Genomic DNA, 16,015 nt, shown 5'->3' with positions numbered 1-16,015 from the left:
TTGGTTAGAACATTTGCTACTGAATTTCCGTCCTTAAAAATACTTACTTTAATAAAATTTGAAAATTTTGAAAATTACTTACTATAGAAATTAGCTTTATCATATTTTTATTAAATTATCGCTAATTTTCACTTACCATCAACGAAGAAGGTATCCAAGCTTGCGTTTAGTCATAGATTTTATAGAACTTTTAAGAAAAGGATTTTCAAAGTTGCGTGGAAAAGTATAAACTCTTTATTTATTTATTTATTGATAACCATAGTGTCCGAGCCAACTTAGACACACCTCAATTAATTCCACGAAATACTTATCACCTCCCACCAGCAACAAGTATCAGGTAACTCTGTCCAGTAAGGTTAAGAGCAGATTGGACGAAGAGAAGTCACCGAGTCTTTTAGTGTGCTGAGAATTGAACATGAGACCTCATGGTGCTCAACTCGCGTCTTAACTATTTTTATATAAAAACAAGTTTCTCAAAACTGTTGGAACTAATAAGTGTACATACAAACACCAACATGAAGAGCCTACAAAAATACATCAAACTTTATAGTAAAACATTCTTAGAAGTCCAAAAATCACTAGTAAATTCCTGGAATAACTCTGTAAGGAACCTTTTCACAATACAATTTCCAGTACTTGCCATACCTGCAAAGCCACAAAATTTGGTTAAATTTCACCCTTGGAAGCGTTAAATGTACCAAAAATAAATGATAAAATGTATATATAATAGCTTCGTAACGATCTTTAGGGACAGATCAAGACGACCTTTGGCTACTCAACTAGTTTTTTTAAAAAACAGTGGTGTCTAGGCTAGCTTTCGTCCATTTCAGCTACACTCTACCTGCTACGTGTTAACTCCTACCAACACATATACTGACTACTCTGCCTGTTAAGGTCTAGGCAAATGGGGTAAAAATCACCTAAGTTTTTGTCTTCGATTGGGATTTGAACCCCTAATCCCATGATTGTCAATCATTTCATTGACGTCTAGGTCACACCCTCAGGTGCCACCTCTAGGGATCTATTATGCCATGGGGGTGGCGGAATGCCAGGATAATTATTTTGAGGATATAATAAGTTTATTTTGTCCATGAGCAAAGAAATCGATAAGTTCTCAAGTCTTGTTAACAACACAACCAGCAAGACATGTATGACTATTACTAATCAATTTGATCGAGTTTATTAGTGAGGAGTGGAGAACCATATGAAAAATCCAGGTAAAAATGAGGGTGTGTGCTTTCTTACTTTGCCTTGCATCGGTCATCGTCCCTTTTAGCTCGATCGAGAAGGAGGATTATTAGAAAGATGACGTAGAAGTAGGGAATGAACTGCAAGTACAAGAAAAAGTAAAGAAGGGGGACAGGATGTTAGATTTCAGCAATGTCAAGAACAAAATGCAAAATTCAAGAAAGATAGAATTGATTATGGAATTCTCTCTAATACGGAAAGAAGAAAAATACAGAGTAATGATGTAAATGAACGCTTACGTGGTTGAAAAGAGCTGGTACACTCCAGAAAAATGCCGCTAATATTTCTGGAACATAGTGGAAATGGCGAGCTAAGCCCCACCTGCAAAATGGTTTAAACATATTATGTAAATTGTATGATGTCTCAAGCCGCTATAAGCAAAATAATTGACATGTATTATACATCAATATATGAATTTATTTGGCGTTAGAGAACGGGACATAAGAAAAGTAGAATAAATTCTAGATGCTTTTCTTAGAAATATAGAAGGTATTTATTCAGAATTCCTTGTTAAATGCAATCAAGTACAGCCTCTATAAGAAACTGGTAATATAGGAGAATAACAATACAATTTCGTAGGTTTACAATCCAGTACAAAATTTAGCAGTTAAGCTAAATGACTGAGAACTAACTAGAATAGTTGATTGATTGCTGCATTAGAACATGCACCGTAACTGTCCAGTAATGAAGAGAGTAATATGGATGCCATAAGCATTGCTTCCTTTACTGTCTAGTCATGCTACAGGACTGATGATTAATACTCAACGAAACAGGTGCTGTGCCGTGGAAGAAGATATGGAGAACAAAAGCTCCATACAAAGTTGCATGTTTCACATGGTTAGCGACTAAGGACTATGGAGGCAAGTCAATCTCAAGAGAACTCAACAGAAGAGGGACATTATACTATGTACAAGACGCTTTTTATGTGGAGAAATGTCAGAAACTATTACCATCTATTTTTGCATTGTCAAATGACTAATCAGCTATTGCATTTATTCCTAAACATATTGGGAATTCAATGGATGATGCCTAGCAATAACCATGATCTACTACGTAGCTGGAATAAATCAGGCATGACTAATAGCCAAACAAAATGGTGGAATACCATCCTTGCCTGCGTTTGGTGGACAATTGGGAGAGGAAGGAACTCAAGATGTTTAGAAGGCAAACCAAGTTCCATCCAAAAAGATCAAAATGATCTGTAGTTTGTTATTTTGTTTTTGGTGCAAAGAATAAGTGAATAATGATGAATCAGTTTTAGATCTTATAGAAGCCTTACAAAAATAGGATTAGAATACATCCTTAACTGCTGGATTTGACTACTGATGTATATACTTTTGCAGCACTTTCTTAGTGCTAAATTTGATACAATTATTACCTCCCCCAACAAAAATGATGTAGTGTCTAAATGCAGAAGTAAAACATCAGCAGGAGAACAAAGAAAGGAACTGACCATCCTGATGTCAGCAGAAGGCTTGTCTTTTTCTCACCAGAGGTGGTAGTGTATGCGGCGACTATCTGCATTGAGTGAAAGAACCAAGTCAAAAATCATCAAATAAGGGTAAGAGAGTTCGAAAAATAAATTCACAGATGGTATCTTTTGACCTTAGATGGAGTCTTTCCCCAGACAGTGCATTTTCCATTTGTTCTCCGAAACTCTTGCCTCTGCCTGTCACAATCATAGTTGATATATATGCAGAGAAGACCAGCCACTAGTATGTAAAGGGAAAGCTGAAATAACAGAAAGAACTTTCCTCGTTAGAAATCGAAAGCAATAAAATTGTATATGCTGCTCTCCAAGTCATTTTACTACATGTGGTTTCCTTAAGCAGGTTGATGCAATGCACCAATGATCAATTTCAGATAACAAATTATCACACTCAATGTTTTATAGCCAAAAATATGCCTTGCAATGACAAAATGGCAAACTGGTGCATCGTGGCAAATCATTGCAATTCTCAGAGAAATCGCGTGAAAGACCATTGTCCCCAAGGAAAGACCCCTAATTGACAAAAGAAAATCGGCAACCTTTCTCTGCTTCATTGGACAATTCTAGAATAAGTTTTGTTTTTCTGTTATGCAGAACATATATAATACATCAAATGAAACATGTGAAAACTAACGAAACAATCCGTATGTACTATGAAGTACATCCACCATCCAAGTTGTAAAATCTAGTGCAGGTCAATAAGTTTGATGAACATTAGGGAAGTAATTGTACTCATAATTCTCTCCTTTTTTCAGATACTTATGTCGCTATAAGCAAATGAATGTGTGCGCTTTACAAGCCATGTTAATACATGTAGTTTTTTATAGTGGATTGAAGTAACAAAAGTTTCAAAATATCACATGCTGAGATGGCAAATAAGAAACTATAACATTGGATAGTCAAACTTCTAACCGTAAAACGTATGTTGCTACCAATAGGGACAGGTAAATTCTACATACACTGATCTAAAAATGTTCCAAGGTGTGTTGGGTGGGGGCAAAGGTCGCAATTCTCGGGGAATTCAAAAGTAAAACACCATCATCCCAAGGGTAGACTCTATTGGTAAAAGTGAACACTCAATACAGAACCTTTCTTGGTCATTTGACAAATTCTAGAATGTGTTCTTGTTTTTCTTTACATGAACGTTTAAAATACCAGAAATGGAGATATGATTGAAAATATACGATACAACTCATCTGAAGTACTCTCACGAACCCAGATTGTACTAGTTCCTCTTAAGAATGTTGACTCAATGTTCTAATATCGAACATCATCATTTTAAATAAAAATATACAAATTACCAACTCTTTGACTAAAAACTTGTACTCCTTTCCTCTAATTTTATATGACATCTGAATGTCGTGTTTTAATTTATCCATACCTATAGTGGTAATCGAATAAAATATCAAAGGAATGATCAAATTGTCGAACCAATCGAAAAAATAATATGGTCGAGAAAAACCATATCAAAGTTATTTTTAAGAGGTTAAGCAAATGTGATCTTGAAATTGTGATAGTCATTGAGAAATACTGTTAGACTGGCGGCAAATATCTGACAACCTGATAGTGAAAAGAGTGTCATATCAATTAGAACAGAGGAAGCAATAAAGCCAATGTTAAAGAGAGTAATGGACACCCTGAAAACTGAAATCGAAGAAAATGAAACAAAGGAGAAAAATTACACATCCATGCAACAAAAGAAATGCTAGCTTGGCGAAAACTGAACACGTTAGCCATTGATGAATGGCTGAATGGTTTCATTTGCTCATATTATCTGTTGTGCTACAGATAGTTGTGCCAGCAATGGGACTTCCGTCATACTTTAAAGGGATGAATGTTGATTGGAAGATATTCCAAGTACATTATTTCGCATCTCCAGGGCTTTTCTCAAGCTCGAAACTAATAAGCCTCGACTTCTGACTCAATCAGAGAGTTTGGAAGATATCTATCTTCTATAATCTATCATGGTTTGTACTCTACACCATATGCTCAACAGTCACCCTCATTTTCACTCTTCATTATTTCCTAAAGTTCATTCGATTTAAAAGTGTTTTTGAATTACATTCTACAAAAGTTACAAAGCCAAGAGATTTCATTTCAGCAGAAATATGATGCCTTTCTTGAACCTTTCACCTTCAGCAACATTACTTGAGTGAAATTTTGACAGCGAGCTACTACTTTCTTGGTATTACTGCAAAGAACATTTTCCATAATTTGTCTTAAGCAACCTTTCGTGCTAGGCAATGGAATGATGGTAGTAGAGTCGTCGATCTGATCTCACAAGCTATATGAATAGCACTAATTTTAACCACATTGTGGGCCGTGACTCGTGATTGAGTATTTCAGTGCATGAACTAGAGGTGAATATGGTTCACTAAGAACATTTCTTAAAATAAGTTGATAAAGATGAAGACTAAGCACATGATGTGCAGGATGTGTTTGCCATAGATTAGAAACCTGCCACAGACAATAGCATGGTAATTAAGTGGAGAAGGGAAGAGGGACGAACTTATTATCCATTGAGTTTCGAACTGTACCCCACCAGCCCTCGGGGATTTTTTGGTTATCAAAATAGAAGACGAAGACTAAGTAAGAACATAGTACAAATCCCAAAATAGAAGTTGAGTATAAACATAAACAGTAAGTAATGCTTATTGGAAATAACTTTATATCTAATATGCAAATGGCAAATTCTTCTTGGATGCAAAAATACCTGAAGCCCAAGATTCACAGGTTGTTTAACAAGGTACATTCCAGGAGACGTATATATGCTTGGAACCCACACCAAGCATCCCCAACATATATAAAAGCCAGCTGCCAAAACAAATTTGAGATCCAGAGAAGATTATATTTAGGTATCCATGGAAACAAAGAAACAAGAAATGTCAGCATTTGCAATCAGAGCACTGGGAAGGTACTTGCTATATCAATTAAAAAAAACACAGTGCGCACAAACCTCTGTCATGTGCAATATCCATTGTGTTCCAGTACCCAGCTTCCCACCAAAAGAATTTTGTGACATACACCAACATCAATATCGTATTTACAAGCATGGAATCAGATACACGCCCATATTCTTCATGCTGAAAAGTAAGAATATGTTATACAAACTATCGACTGTCAAACATCAAAATGAAGTTCATACAAATTGACTAGGTCTTTCTATTGATAATCAACTAAAATCCAGGTTAAGAATGTTAGGGATCAAGGTGAAAGAATGAGTACATTGTTAAGACACCTAAGCTGTGATAGGGTCATGTCGAGTAAACATTATTACTCCCTAGTCCCTCCTTCTCAATTTGTTTGGCTTGCTTTCCTTTTTAGTCCGTTTCAAAAAGAATGACTCTTTCCTTTTTTAGCAACTCTTCAATTTCAACTTTCCATGTGGCATGTTTAAGACCCCTAGGGCATTTTTGGTACATTTGACATATCTTTAGTTTAACCCCACAAATTCAAATCTTCTTTACTTTCTTAAACTCCATGCCAAGCCAAAATTGGTCAAACAAATTGAAACGGAGGGAGTACTTCAAATAATGCTCCACTGTTTTTTTCCATTAAATGGTATAAGAAAAAGTGTCTTTTTCTAATCCTGTTAAAGATCTATTGACGGAAGTAAATGAATATTATATTATTTTCTTGCTTGCATGACCTAAAAACTGAACAACTGGCAAGGGATCCCAATAAAAGGGCTTGTAAAATTCACCAATTCTGGAAACAATAGAACCGAGAAATATTGGGAAAACTTCTACTTCTCACTATCAAGGACTTCGTTACATAATTTACCTGCTTTATGCAATAAGTGACGGCAAGAACTGCCCAAGACATCATACCAAATCTGCAGTTTGTGAAGACTTTAATATCGAAGTGTTTGCCGATACGAGGATAAAGCTCCATACCCTGAAAGAGTTCAGAAGGTCATTAATTATGACATCACTTTCAACTTCAGAGTTGATGCAAGTACAATATATTTAACTTCCTTGACTTAATTTGTGGTATAACTTCAGCACGCTTATTTTTCCTATAAAGACACAAAATGAAATAGTGAAGTTCACAGTTGAATTTTCAAAGATGCTTACCCAATAGAAGTCAACTATTATGTTCCCTGATGAACCAGAATCAGTGGAAGATGGTGCAACATGACCCTTATAAATTATGAACGTCAGCACAAGGTATCAGACAGGTATTATACAACGTAAAGAATAAGAGATGAAGAGGTGTACTGAGGATACTTAAAATACTTACTTTAATGTACAATAAAACACAGAAGACTAAACTCCCAAAAATAAGTGTAGAGAAAATCTCGCCCAGATGGTCATAAACAATTGCAGGATTAAATATTCCAAACCTGAAAGACACAGGGAAAAAAAACATAACTAAAGAGCATGAACTGATGAGGTTAATGGACCATAATAAGCACCATTCTCACAAACAATAGCTCATAGATAAAATGAACAATCAAACAAGCAAAGGTTTTGGATGTCAGGAGTTGTTAGAGTGTCTCTTATACGTTGAGACAATGTGATGTTATCTCCTTTATATTATCTTGGATATTCCTTAAATATGAGGCCTAAGTTTTTTTTGTTTTTTTTGATATGGTATAGAGCAAGCAAAGGTTTTGGATTCAAGTCTTACAACCACCCATCATAAAACAAATTCATGTGTTTGGCCCATGGAAAAAACTAGACCTACTAGGGACGAGTTGAAGACATATTAAGTAAATACAAGTATGTCATCTCTACAAACTTTTGAAAGAGACAGTCACACAATATCAACAAATACACAATACAAAACAACAACAACAATAGCAATAACATAGGGGTCTGGGGAGGATAGAGTATACGCAGACCTAAAAAGTGCACCATAGTTCGTTATTTTTGTTGTATTCTTTAGTGTCCATTAATATTTGAAAGAACTGATTTATGTTTGTTTAGGTGAAAAAACTTTTTATCGGTTTAATACAAATAGTTGAATCCCTAAACACAAAAGAGCATATTTTTTTTAGATTCCCTTGATGAAATTCATGTCCCCGACACTGATCCTTCCCAAGTATTCTCAAGCTGAAGCTGGCAAGTGAGGATTAACGAACCCATACATAAAGAATCGAGGTCTAAAGATTCAGAAAGCAAGTCAAAAAGCAAAAATTGATGAAATCCCTACCACCAGAGACTGATATATGTGATCAGTGTCACTGCATATGCTGCCATGCCATTAGCCTGCGATAAGTAGAGGATGTAAGAGGCAAGTTATACCGTTGTAGTACAATGAACATAGGAAAGACAGATCATAGCACAACAATCATTGCATCACTTGAAATAAACTCAACTAAGACAAGTTACACAAACTATAAATGCAAGATGCACAATGTACAAGTGTATAGCATAACTGCCATATACCTTATAGACAGGCCTATGTCCAGTTGGAGATATTGGGCCTTCGACTGTTTTACCAGGCAATAGAAGTTGTAGTGCCGCCTCAAATAGAGCATAACAAATGATTAGCTTCCCAGCAATCGCAGTAGGTTTTGGCCAAATATCAATTAATCCTTGCAAACCATTTTCCCTTAGATGATTGAACGTTTTCAAGATAGACCCATCAGCATGTACATTTGTATACCACCTGCAAGTAGCCCATTAAGGTCCAAAAATTAGTGCAGTTATACAATTACATTTCCTCATCAAGAGACTTCTGAGCTACAGTACATAACATAGTGGAATGATCTGTAGCTAAGACGGCACAAATCATCTGTTACTGGTGAAACATTCAAAAACTTCACAGCAATTGGATCAATTTGTAAATTTATCTTCACATAGCATGTTTACTCCTTTCACATGACTAAATGCAAACTATATATCCTATTTATTACTCATCACTTTCTTGCTACATCATGATCTCTCACTATATAGGCCAATTAACGAATGTCTACGGAATGAAACCACAGAACCATATTTTAAGATCATACTAACTAAAATTATGACTCAGCAAATGTGTACCATAACCCATAAAAGATGGGACTGCAGTAGGTAGACTACTAGCAAAAAATAGTCTATTGATTGTGAATCCTCTGAAAACTGAAAAGGTGGAGCATAACAGATGCACATGCTTTATTTAACCAAATCAAACTCATTCGGATTAAAACGTAGTCCATGAAAAATTGATATTAGCTAAAATTAGAATCTATACTTATTGGAGTAACTTGTTAACATCCCCTTCAAAAGAAAAACTTCATCCTCTCTGGTGTGTCTCTCTTTTTAGACCTCCCAAATCAAAAAGGGGTCGTTTGGTAGTTAGTTTAAAGGTGAGTTATGCAGGTAATAAATCATGCACAAGTATTACCATGTTTGGTTAGCAAACTAATATCGGCATAACTCTAACCAAATACTTGCATCTTTTGAGCTAAATAACAAATGAATTTCATTTACACAGACAGTTAAACTATAGCAAGCGAATCAAACCAAAACTAAACAAAAAAACAAAAAGATCCAATCTTTAACTCATGGTACAACAAACCATTCAAAGATCTGAACTTTTACACAAGAAAACCAAAACCCCAAAACAAGAAAAGACAATAAAATCAACAAAAATGGATCAATATGAAAAGTGGGTGTTGGACTTACATGAGGATTACAAAAGGGGGTGTGAAAGATAGAAGACTGAGCATTGATCCATAAGTGATTAATGGAGAGTGTACCAACTTGTTCTCCACCATTTTTTCTTCTTCTTCTTCTTCCTCAATCAATTGAACTTTTGCTGATTTTGGGGTTTTGAAGAAAAAAATTGGAACTACAGAAGTCTCCGCCCAATATGGAATCTTGACTTATATGTAGACTTTAATTCACTGATATTTAGTGCTTTGTGTTTACTCTACTCTCTCCACTGCAGTGGTACGAGTCCTCTTCTCAGATTCTCTCAATTATAAAAATCTGTTGTACTGAATAAAATGTTGGCGTTCACGGTTTGGATAAAAGTCGATTCAAATTGAAAAGTTGAATCAAATTAATTTTATTTGGATTTAGTTTGGTTTTGGATTTTTTCTTTTTAAAAAGAGAAAAATTACGCAATAAAGCAAACTTATATTATTTAATTACTCATCAGTCGCGATTAACATTATACATTAATTATGTGGGCTGACTTCGAGTTTGTATAATTAGTTAACGTTTATATACGTATAATTCGCCAGAACATACAAATATATATTTATAATATACAATTATTTGACGTATATACATATACAATTCACCTCTCTCGCATTCTCTCCCCTCTTTCGCTCGTCTCTTCCAATCTCGCTCGACTCTCTCTACCCTATCCCAATATCGCTTGCCTTATATACAAATGTATATGTATAATATACAATTATATACATATACAATTCACCTCTCTGTCTCTCTCGCTCGCCTCTCTCCTCCTTCTCCCAATTTCACTCGCCTCTCTCCTCCCTCTCCCAATCTCGCTTGCCATATATACAAATACATGTGTATAATATACAATTATCTAACCAATATACATATATAATTCACCTTTCTCCCACTCTTTTCCCCCTCTCTGTCTCCTCTCTCCTCTCTCCCAGTCTCGCTCGCCTCTAACCTCCATATAACATGTAGCTACGAATTGTAATTATTAAACTATAGCTATAGAAAGTAATTAGGCATTTTTAAGTGGCTATATGTGAAAATTTTCCTTTTAAAAAACCATAGTATTTGAGTTGGTTATGATTATGTTAGAAAAAAACCAAAAAAATAGCTGAATCAAATCGATAAATTATATACATATATTTTATTATTATATATACATAATATATTATTTTAATAATATTTGTAAATATCTTATATACGTTTTCATCAGAATTTATTTATATTTACTAATGATAGCAAAAAAAATCCAAAGTTAGAACATTTATTTTAGGGAAAAGGTTGGAAATACATCTGATCTTTGACCGAAATTATTGTAGCAATATCGAACTTTGGAACTGACCTTTTACCCTCGTGCACTATTAAATAGCGTATTTTAAAGGTATATATATGTCCACGTGGACATCATAAAAATTTCATCTTTATAAATAGTAACATGTCCACTTGGGCAAATATATACCTTTAGAATACACTATTAAATAGTAAGAGGGTAAAAGGTCCTCCATGAAGTTTGGTATCGTAACAGCAATTTAGGCAAAATTGAAATATTTTTCAGACCATTTTTCCTTTATTTTATTGACTTCATGTATATGAGTGTGTCTATGACAATTCTTTTGCGATATTGAAAATGTCATTGTCTCTTCCTTCTAGGCAAAAATAATGTTTTAAAGCTTTATTCCTAGTTAATTCAATAATCGAAAGTTATATGATGTGAGTCATCGTAATCGATAACAATCAATTGATAAATATATATATTAATTTAATCTGTTTGATTTTGATAATTTTAAAACTGATTACATTGATTGAATTTTAATTTAATCGATAACTGATCCAAACCGATCCACAAACACCCCTATTTATATTCATACTCAATTATATATGCGGAAATAAACTTTAATTTAGACAATTAATTATATGATAAATAATTAGATATGATGTAAAGTAAATAGCAACATATAATATAAAATAAGTAGATTCAATCATCAATGCTCATGTATTATCCATAAACTCATAAAGAGTTTAAGTCACTCATAATCATGGTGGGGTAGGGGGTGGTAGGTGTAGTTAAAAATATAAAATTAAAATGATAAAATGGAAGAAAAGGAATTTTGAGATAACTATACATCATTGATTTAATTTCCTTCTTTTTGATAAATAATAACAAATACATAAAACAAGCTCCACTTGAGAATTATATTATTATTATACAAATGACTCCAAAAAATAAATCAGGATGTTTAAATTTATATTTGATTTCTTTAAAAGTTTGTCAAATCATCGAAATAAAACATTGTATTATAACATTTATGCTTCATCGATCAACACCCTCACCTTTTCATTCCCACTTTCTATAGTATTTGTTAAAATTATATACAAATATTTTAAAAATAATATCTTTTACTTACCTACAAAACATAAAAAGATAAGTAAAAAATTACTTATTTTTCTAAATTATTTTTTTCATACCAAATTTACACCTTATTATGTATTGTAAGTGAAGTCGATAAATCATCTTTTAAAGAATCTATTTTATATGCTAGAAATGAAAAACCAATGCATAGAACACTTTGATCTTGCATATGGGAGGTGGAAGAACTTCCATGAGGTGTGTGTAAGTTTGTCTGTTTAATTGATAAAGTTTTGAAGCATAAGATACAAAGTTTAATGAGCTAATCACTTGGTTCCACTAAAATAGAATTATTCTACGGTATAATAATATATTTAATGTAATTTCATAAGTAAAATTAAAATTGTGTGTAAAAAGATATTATCCTTTACTTTGTGAAGGTAGAGAAAAAAAATTATGATATACTATTATTAGATTTTTATTGATTCACAGAGTTTGATTTTTATGGATTATACACATGCAATACTACTAAGAATGACAATATTTAGTATCTCATTCGTTTTGATTGACTGACCATAAATACTAAACAACAACGTAACACATTCAGATTATTTTCAATAGTTACTCGATGACAGAACTAACAACAATTTGCTTAGTGTGATCCTGTGACATGAAGAGGTTATACTGGATGACTAAGCACTTTTTTGTTAAAAAAGAAGTATTGCACTACTAAGAGTGATAATACTTGGTATCTCATTCATTATGATTGATTGACCATAAATACTAACCAACAGTTTTCGACAGTCACTCGATGACAGAACTAACAACAACTTGCCTAGTGTGATCCCGTGGCATGAAAAGGTTGTTCTCGAGAGATACTGGACGACCAAATACTTTTTTTTAAATAAAAAAAAGTAATGCACTACTAAGAGTGATAATACTTGGTATCTCATCCATTATGATTGATTGACCACAAATACTAACCAACAGTTTTCGACAGTCACTCGATGACAGAACTAACAACAACTTGCCTAGTGTGATCCCGTGGCATGAAGAGGTTGTTCTCGAGAGATACTGGACGACCAAATACTTTTTTTTTTTAAAAAAAGTAATGCACTACTAAGAGTGATAATACTTGGTATCTCATTAATTATAATTGATTGACCACAAATACTAACCAACGGTTTTCGACAGTCACTCGATGACAGAACTAACAACAACTTGCCTAGTGTGATCCCGTGGCATGAAGAGGTTGTTCCCGAGAGATATTGAACGACTAAATACTTTTTTTTAAAAATAAAATGTAATGCACTACTAAAAGTGATAATACTTGATATCGATCTCATTCATAATGGTTGACTGGCCACCAATACTAACCAACAACATAACAACATATCTATATTGTTTTCGATAGTCAGTCGATGAAGAACTACCAACAACTTGCCTAGTGTGATCCCGTCGACTAAATACTTTTTTTTTTTTAAAAAAGAGAAAGATAACGCTAGAAGGAGGGCTTGAACCTCCGACCTTGTGGTTAACAGCCACACGCTCTAACCAACTGAGCTATTCCAGCACACGTCCTCAACATGCATTTGGTTTTATAAATACAAAAATACAAGCTTTTATATTTGCATATTTATATATATTTCTACCTCACTTATAATTTCTTATCAATGAAATAAATTGTGCATAAGTTGTGCCTCTTTTTTAATCATGGAGGAGTTGCTAATGCCAATTTCAGATAAAAAATGTATGAAGTTTTGAGTTGTGACTTTGGCAGCTAAATAAATCTCAATCATCAATTTTTTTAAAATAATAATAAATATTAAAAACATATTTTGCAATAATTTTATCTTTTTTTCAGTTCGGTGTTCGAGTTCCACATTAAAATTTCGATTAAATTAAAATTGGGCATTGCAGGGATATATCATCCGGGAATAGGCGCAACAAAAATTTTCTTCATAGTTGGACTCAAATCTAAAACCTCTAATTAAGAAAAGATTAGTCTTTTTTTTTTTTGCTGTGGCTTCCAGGTGTCGCTTTGCGAACCCGACTAGTTGTACCCATCGGGTCCCGCTGTTTCAAGGCGGGTGCACCACGATTAGTTCCACGGGGCCCTGGAGACGCGGCCGGTTTGTAATGCCTCCAGTGCCACTGCTGGAGCTCGAACTGGCGACTTGAAGGACTTTGTCCTCAGCCTTTACATCACAAAATAATCATAATTAACTTACTATTTCACGTAAAGCAAAAAAAAAACCAATTCAAATTTGGAATCAATCCATATAATATGTATATGGTAAACTCAAATCTTAACTAAGAAAAGAAAATAGTCTGTTATCTAAAGTTATCTAGTGCACTAAACACCAATTAAATAAAAAATAAATAAATAAATATAAGTTAAATGGGACTGAGAGCTCTAAATCATGGAAAGTCATAAAAAGTATCTATTAATTATATAATATAGTATATCGATACATGAGTCATATACTAACTATACCTTATGATACACTTATATGAAGTATATATTGACTATACATGAATTATACATCGACTATTCAATTTCGATCAACTCAAAATCACCTCTAAATAGTCTCAAATTTTAGATATAAAATCCTGTCAATATTTCGAATCTTTTGATCTGTAATACGCTCGAAATGATTTACGGTACACAAATCTTTTAAAAAAAAAGAAGAAAAAAACAACAAAAAAGAAGAAGATTAGAAGCCATTAGTGGTGAAATGGGAAGGAAGGAAGAAGAAATTTTGGCTAACTTTAGTAATTTTATAAACTTGACTAAAATTTTGGTAATTGAAATAATGGTCATTTCTTATAATTTGCCCTAAAGAATTTTTTTCTTTTATAAATTAAAAAAAAAATGGGCTAGTTCAAGTAATGATAAAAGAGTTGGGCTAAATATTATAAATCAGATAGCCCAAGGGTAATGGGCTGCAATTTTCTCATATCTTGATTGATCAATTTTTTTAAAATTTTTTTTACATAAATTTCATTGTATTAAGAGCTAATTACTTTATTTTTTTATTTTTTTTTAAAATTATAAAGGTCTCTTATCAGACAGGAATATGACATTCAAATACATAGGATGATTATAATTAAGAGTAAATGAATGCTTAAAAAAAGATTTCAAAGTTCATGCAAAGTAGTAAAATATAATTATCATAAGTTTATTAAAAATAAAAATTTTAAATAGAATATGATATATTAAATATGTGTCTTATATTTTTCTATGTCAAAAGAAAATAATTGTATAATTTAACTATTAAAAAAAAGACTTGATAAAATATTTTCATAAATTGAATTATTTCAGAATATCCTATTACTCGAGTGATCGTCCAAAATATCAATCCAAGAAAATAAACATGCAAATAAATGTATAAAACTAGTAATGAAAGAAAAGTATATGAATGTACTAATAAATTGTAACATTTCCAATTTAAAAAATTGGCTTGATTTCCTTTTCAAGTACATATCTAATCAAAATCTTTTTACAAAATAATTTAAAACACATAAAATTAATATCACTATTATAGCTTCATTTAATTTATATGTTTGGTTTGTTTCTATCCAGCTTGCTAAAGTTCTAACATCATGTGGGGACTAGAATTAAATAATTTTGTTTGGATGATAAGAGCAATTATTGGACCAACATTAATATGCATAAGCAATTTAATTTTTTTTCTCTTTCCATATATAATAAAATAAAATAAAATAAAAGAATTACTTGTGCTTCAATTAAGATTAAATGACTTAAGAAAAGAGGTAAATTAACTTCAATTGCAAATTCGTGATAAATACTCCTGTCTCTAATTACTTGTTCACGTTTTATTTTAACAAATCAAGAAAGGATAAAATTCTTTTACCTATTGTATCCTCAATTGATTACTTTGAAAAAGGTAAAAAACTTCTTGAAAATCTTAAGTTTTTAATTCATTTATTTAATAATTAATAGGAATAAAATGAGAAACACACTATGTCAATTATTGTTTTCTTAATATGTGTGTCCATTTAAATTGTCACGACCCAAAACCGGGCCGCGACTGGCACCCACACTTACCCTCCTATGTGAGCGAACCAACCGATCTAAACCTTAACATTTCAATTTAATATCAACAGAAAGTACTGCGGAAGACTTAAACTCATTAATAAAAAGACAATTCAATAACTTCTAAAATTCAACATCTATTATTCCCCAAAATCTGGAAGTCATCACCACAAGAACATCTATGATCAAATTACTAAACTAAGAGCATTCTAAGAAGCTAAAATAAACAAAATGCTAGTTATGCC

The 16,015-nt window shown here is 32.7% G+C and overlaps 1 protein-coding gene and 1 non-coding gene across 2 annotated transcripts; both read right to left on the bottom strand.

Annotated features, from left to right (window-relative positions):
- Positions 1–423: 423 nt before the first annotated feature.
- LOC107008408 (7-dehydrocholesterol reductase) lies at positions 424–9,661 on the bottom strand. Its single transcript, XM_015207436.2, has 13 exons — positions 9,352–9,661; positions 8,131–8,353; positions 7,895–7,950; positions 6,980–7,082; positions 6,814–6,879; positions 6,521–6,634; positions 5,694–5,820; positions 5,451–5,551; positions 2,854–2,979; positions 2,702–2,766; positions 1,488–1,569; positions 1,246–1,328; positions 424–645 (listed from the first exon to the last, which is right to left on the bottom strand). The coding sequence occupies exons 1-13, from the start codon at positions 9,441–9,443 to the stop codon at positions 579–581; spliced, it is 1,305 nt and encodes a 434-aa protein (XP_015062922.1). The 5' UTR covers positions 9,444–9,661; the 3' UTR covers positions 424–578.
- A 3,548-nt stretch (positions 9,662–13,209) lies between these two features.
- On the bottom strand, positions 13,210–13,283 carry TRNAN-GUU. The gene has a single exon. It is a non-coding gene; the product is annotated as a tRNA-Asn (tRNA).
- Between the last annotated feature and the right edge of the window lie 2,732 nt (positions 13,284–16,015).

The sequence above is a fragment of the Solanum pennellii genome, chromosome 1 (assembly GCF_001406875.1).
Source record: "Solanum pennellii chromosome 1, SPENNV200".
Taxonomy (NCBI): Eukaryota; Viridiplantae; Streptophyta; class Magnoliopsida; order Solanales; family Solanaceae; genus Solanum; species Solanum pennellii.
The sequence above is the reverse complement of the archived record's forward strand: the minus strand, read 5'-3'. Positions and strand labels throughout refer to the sequence as shown.

What these genes read in the sequence shown, in the direction of transcription:
- LOC107008408 (XM_015207436.2), bottom strand. Translation starts at nt 9,443, where the DNA reads ATGGTGGAGAACAAGTTGGTACACTCTCCATTAATCACTTATGGATCA. An exon ending in ACATATATCAGTCTCTGGTG is followed by an intron (nt 7,083 to 7,894) that starts GTAGGGATTTCA and finishes TGTGTCTTTCAG; the next exon opens with GTTTGGAATATTTAATCCTG. An exon ending in TAATAGTTGACTTCTATTGG is followed by an intron (nt 6,635 to 6,813) that starts GTAAGCATCTTT and finishes GAACTCTTTCAG; the next exon opens with GGTATGGAGCTTTATCCTCG.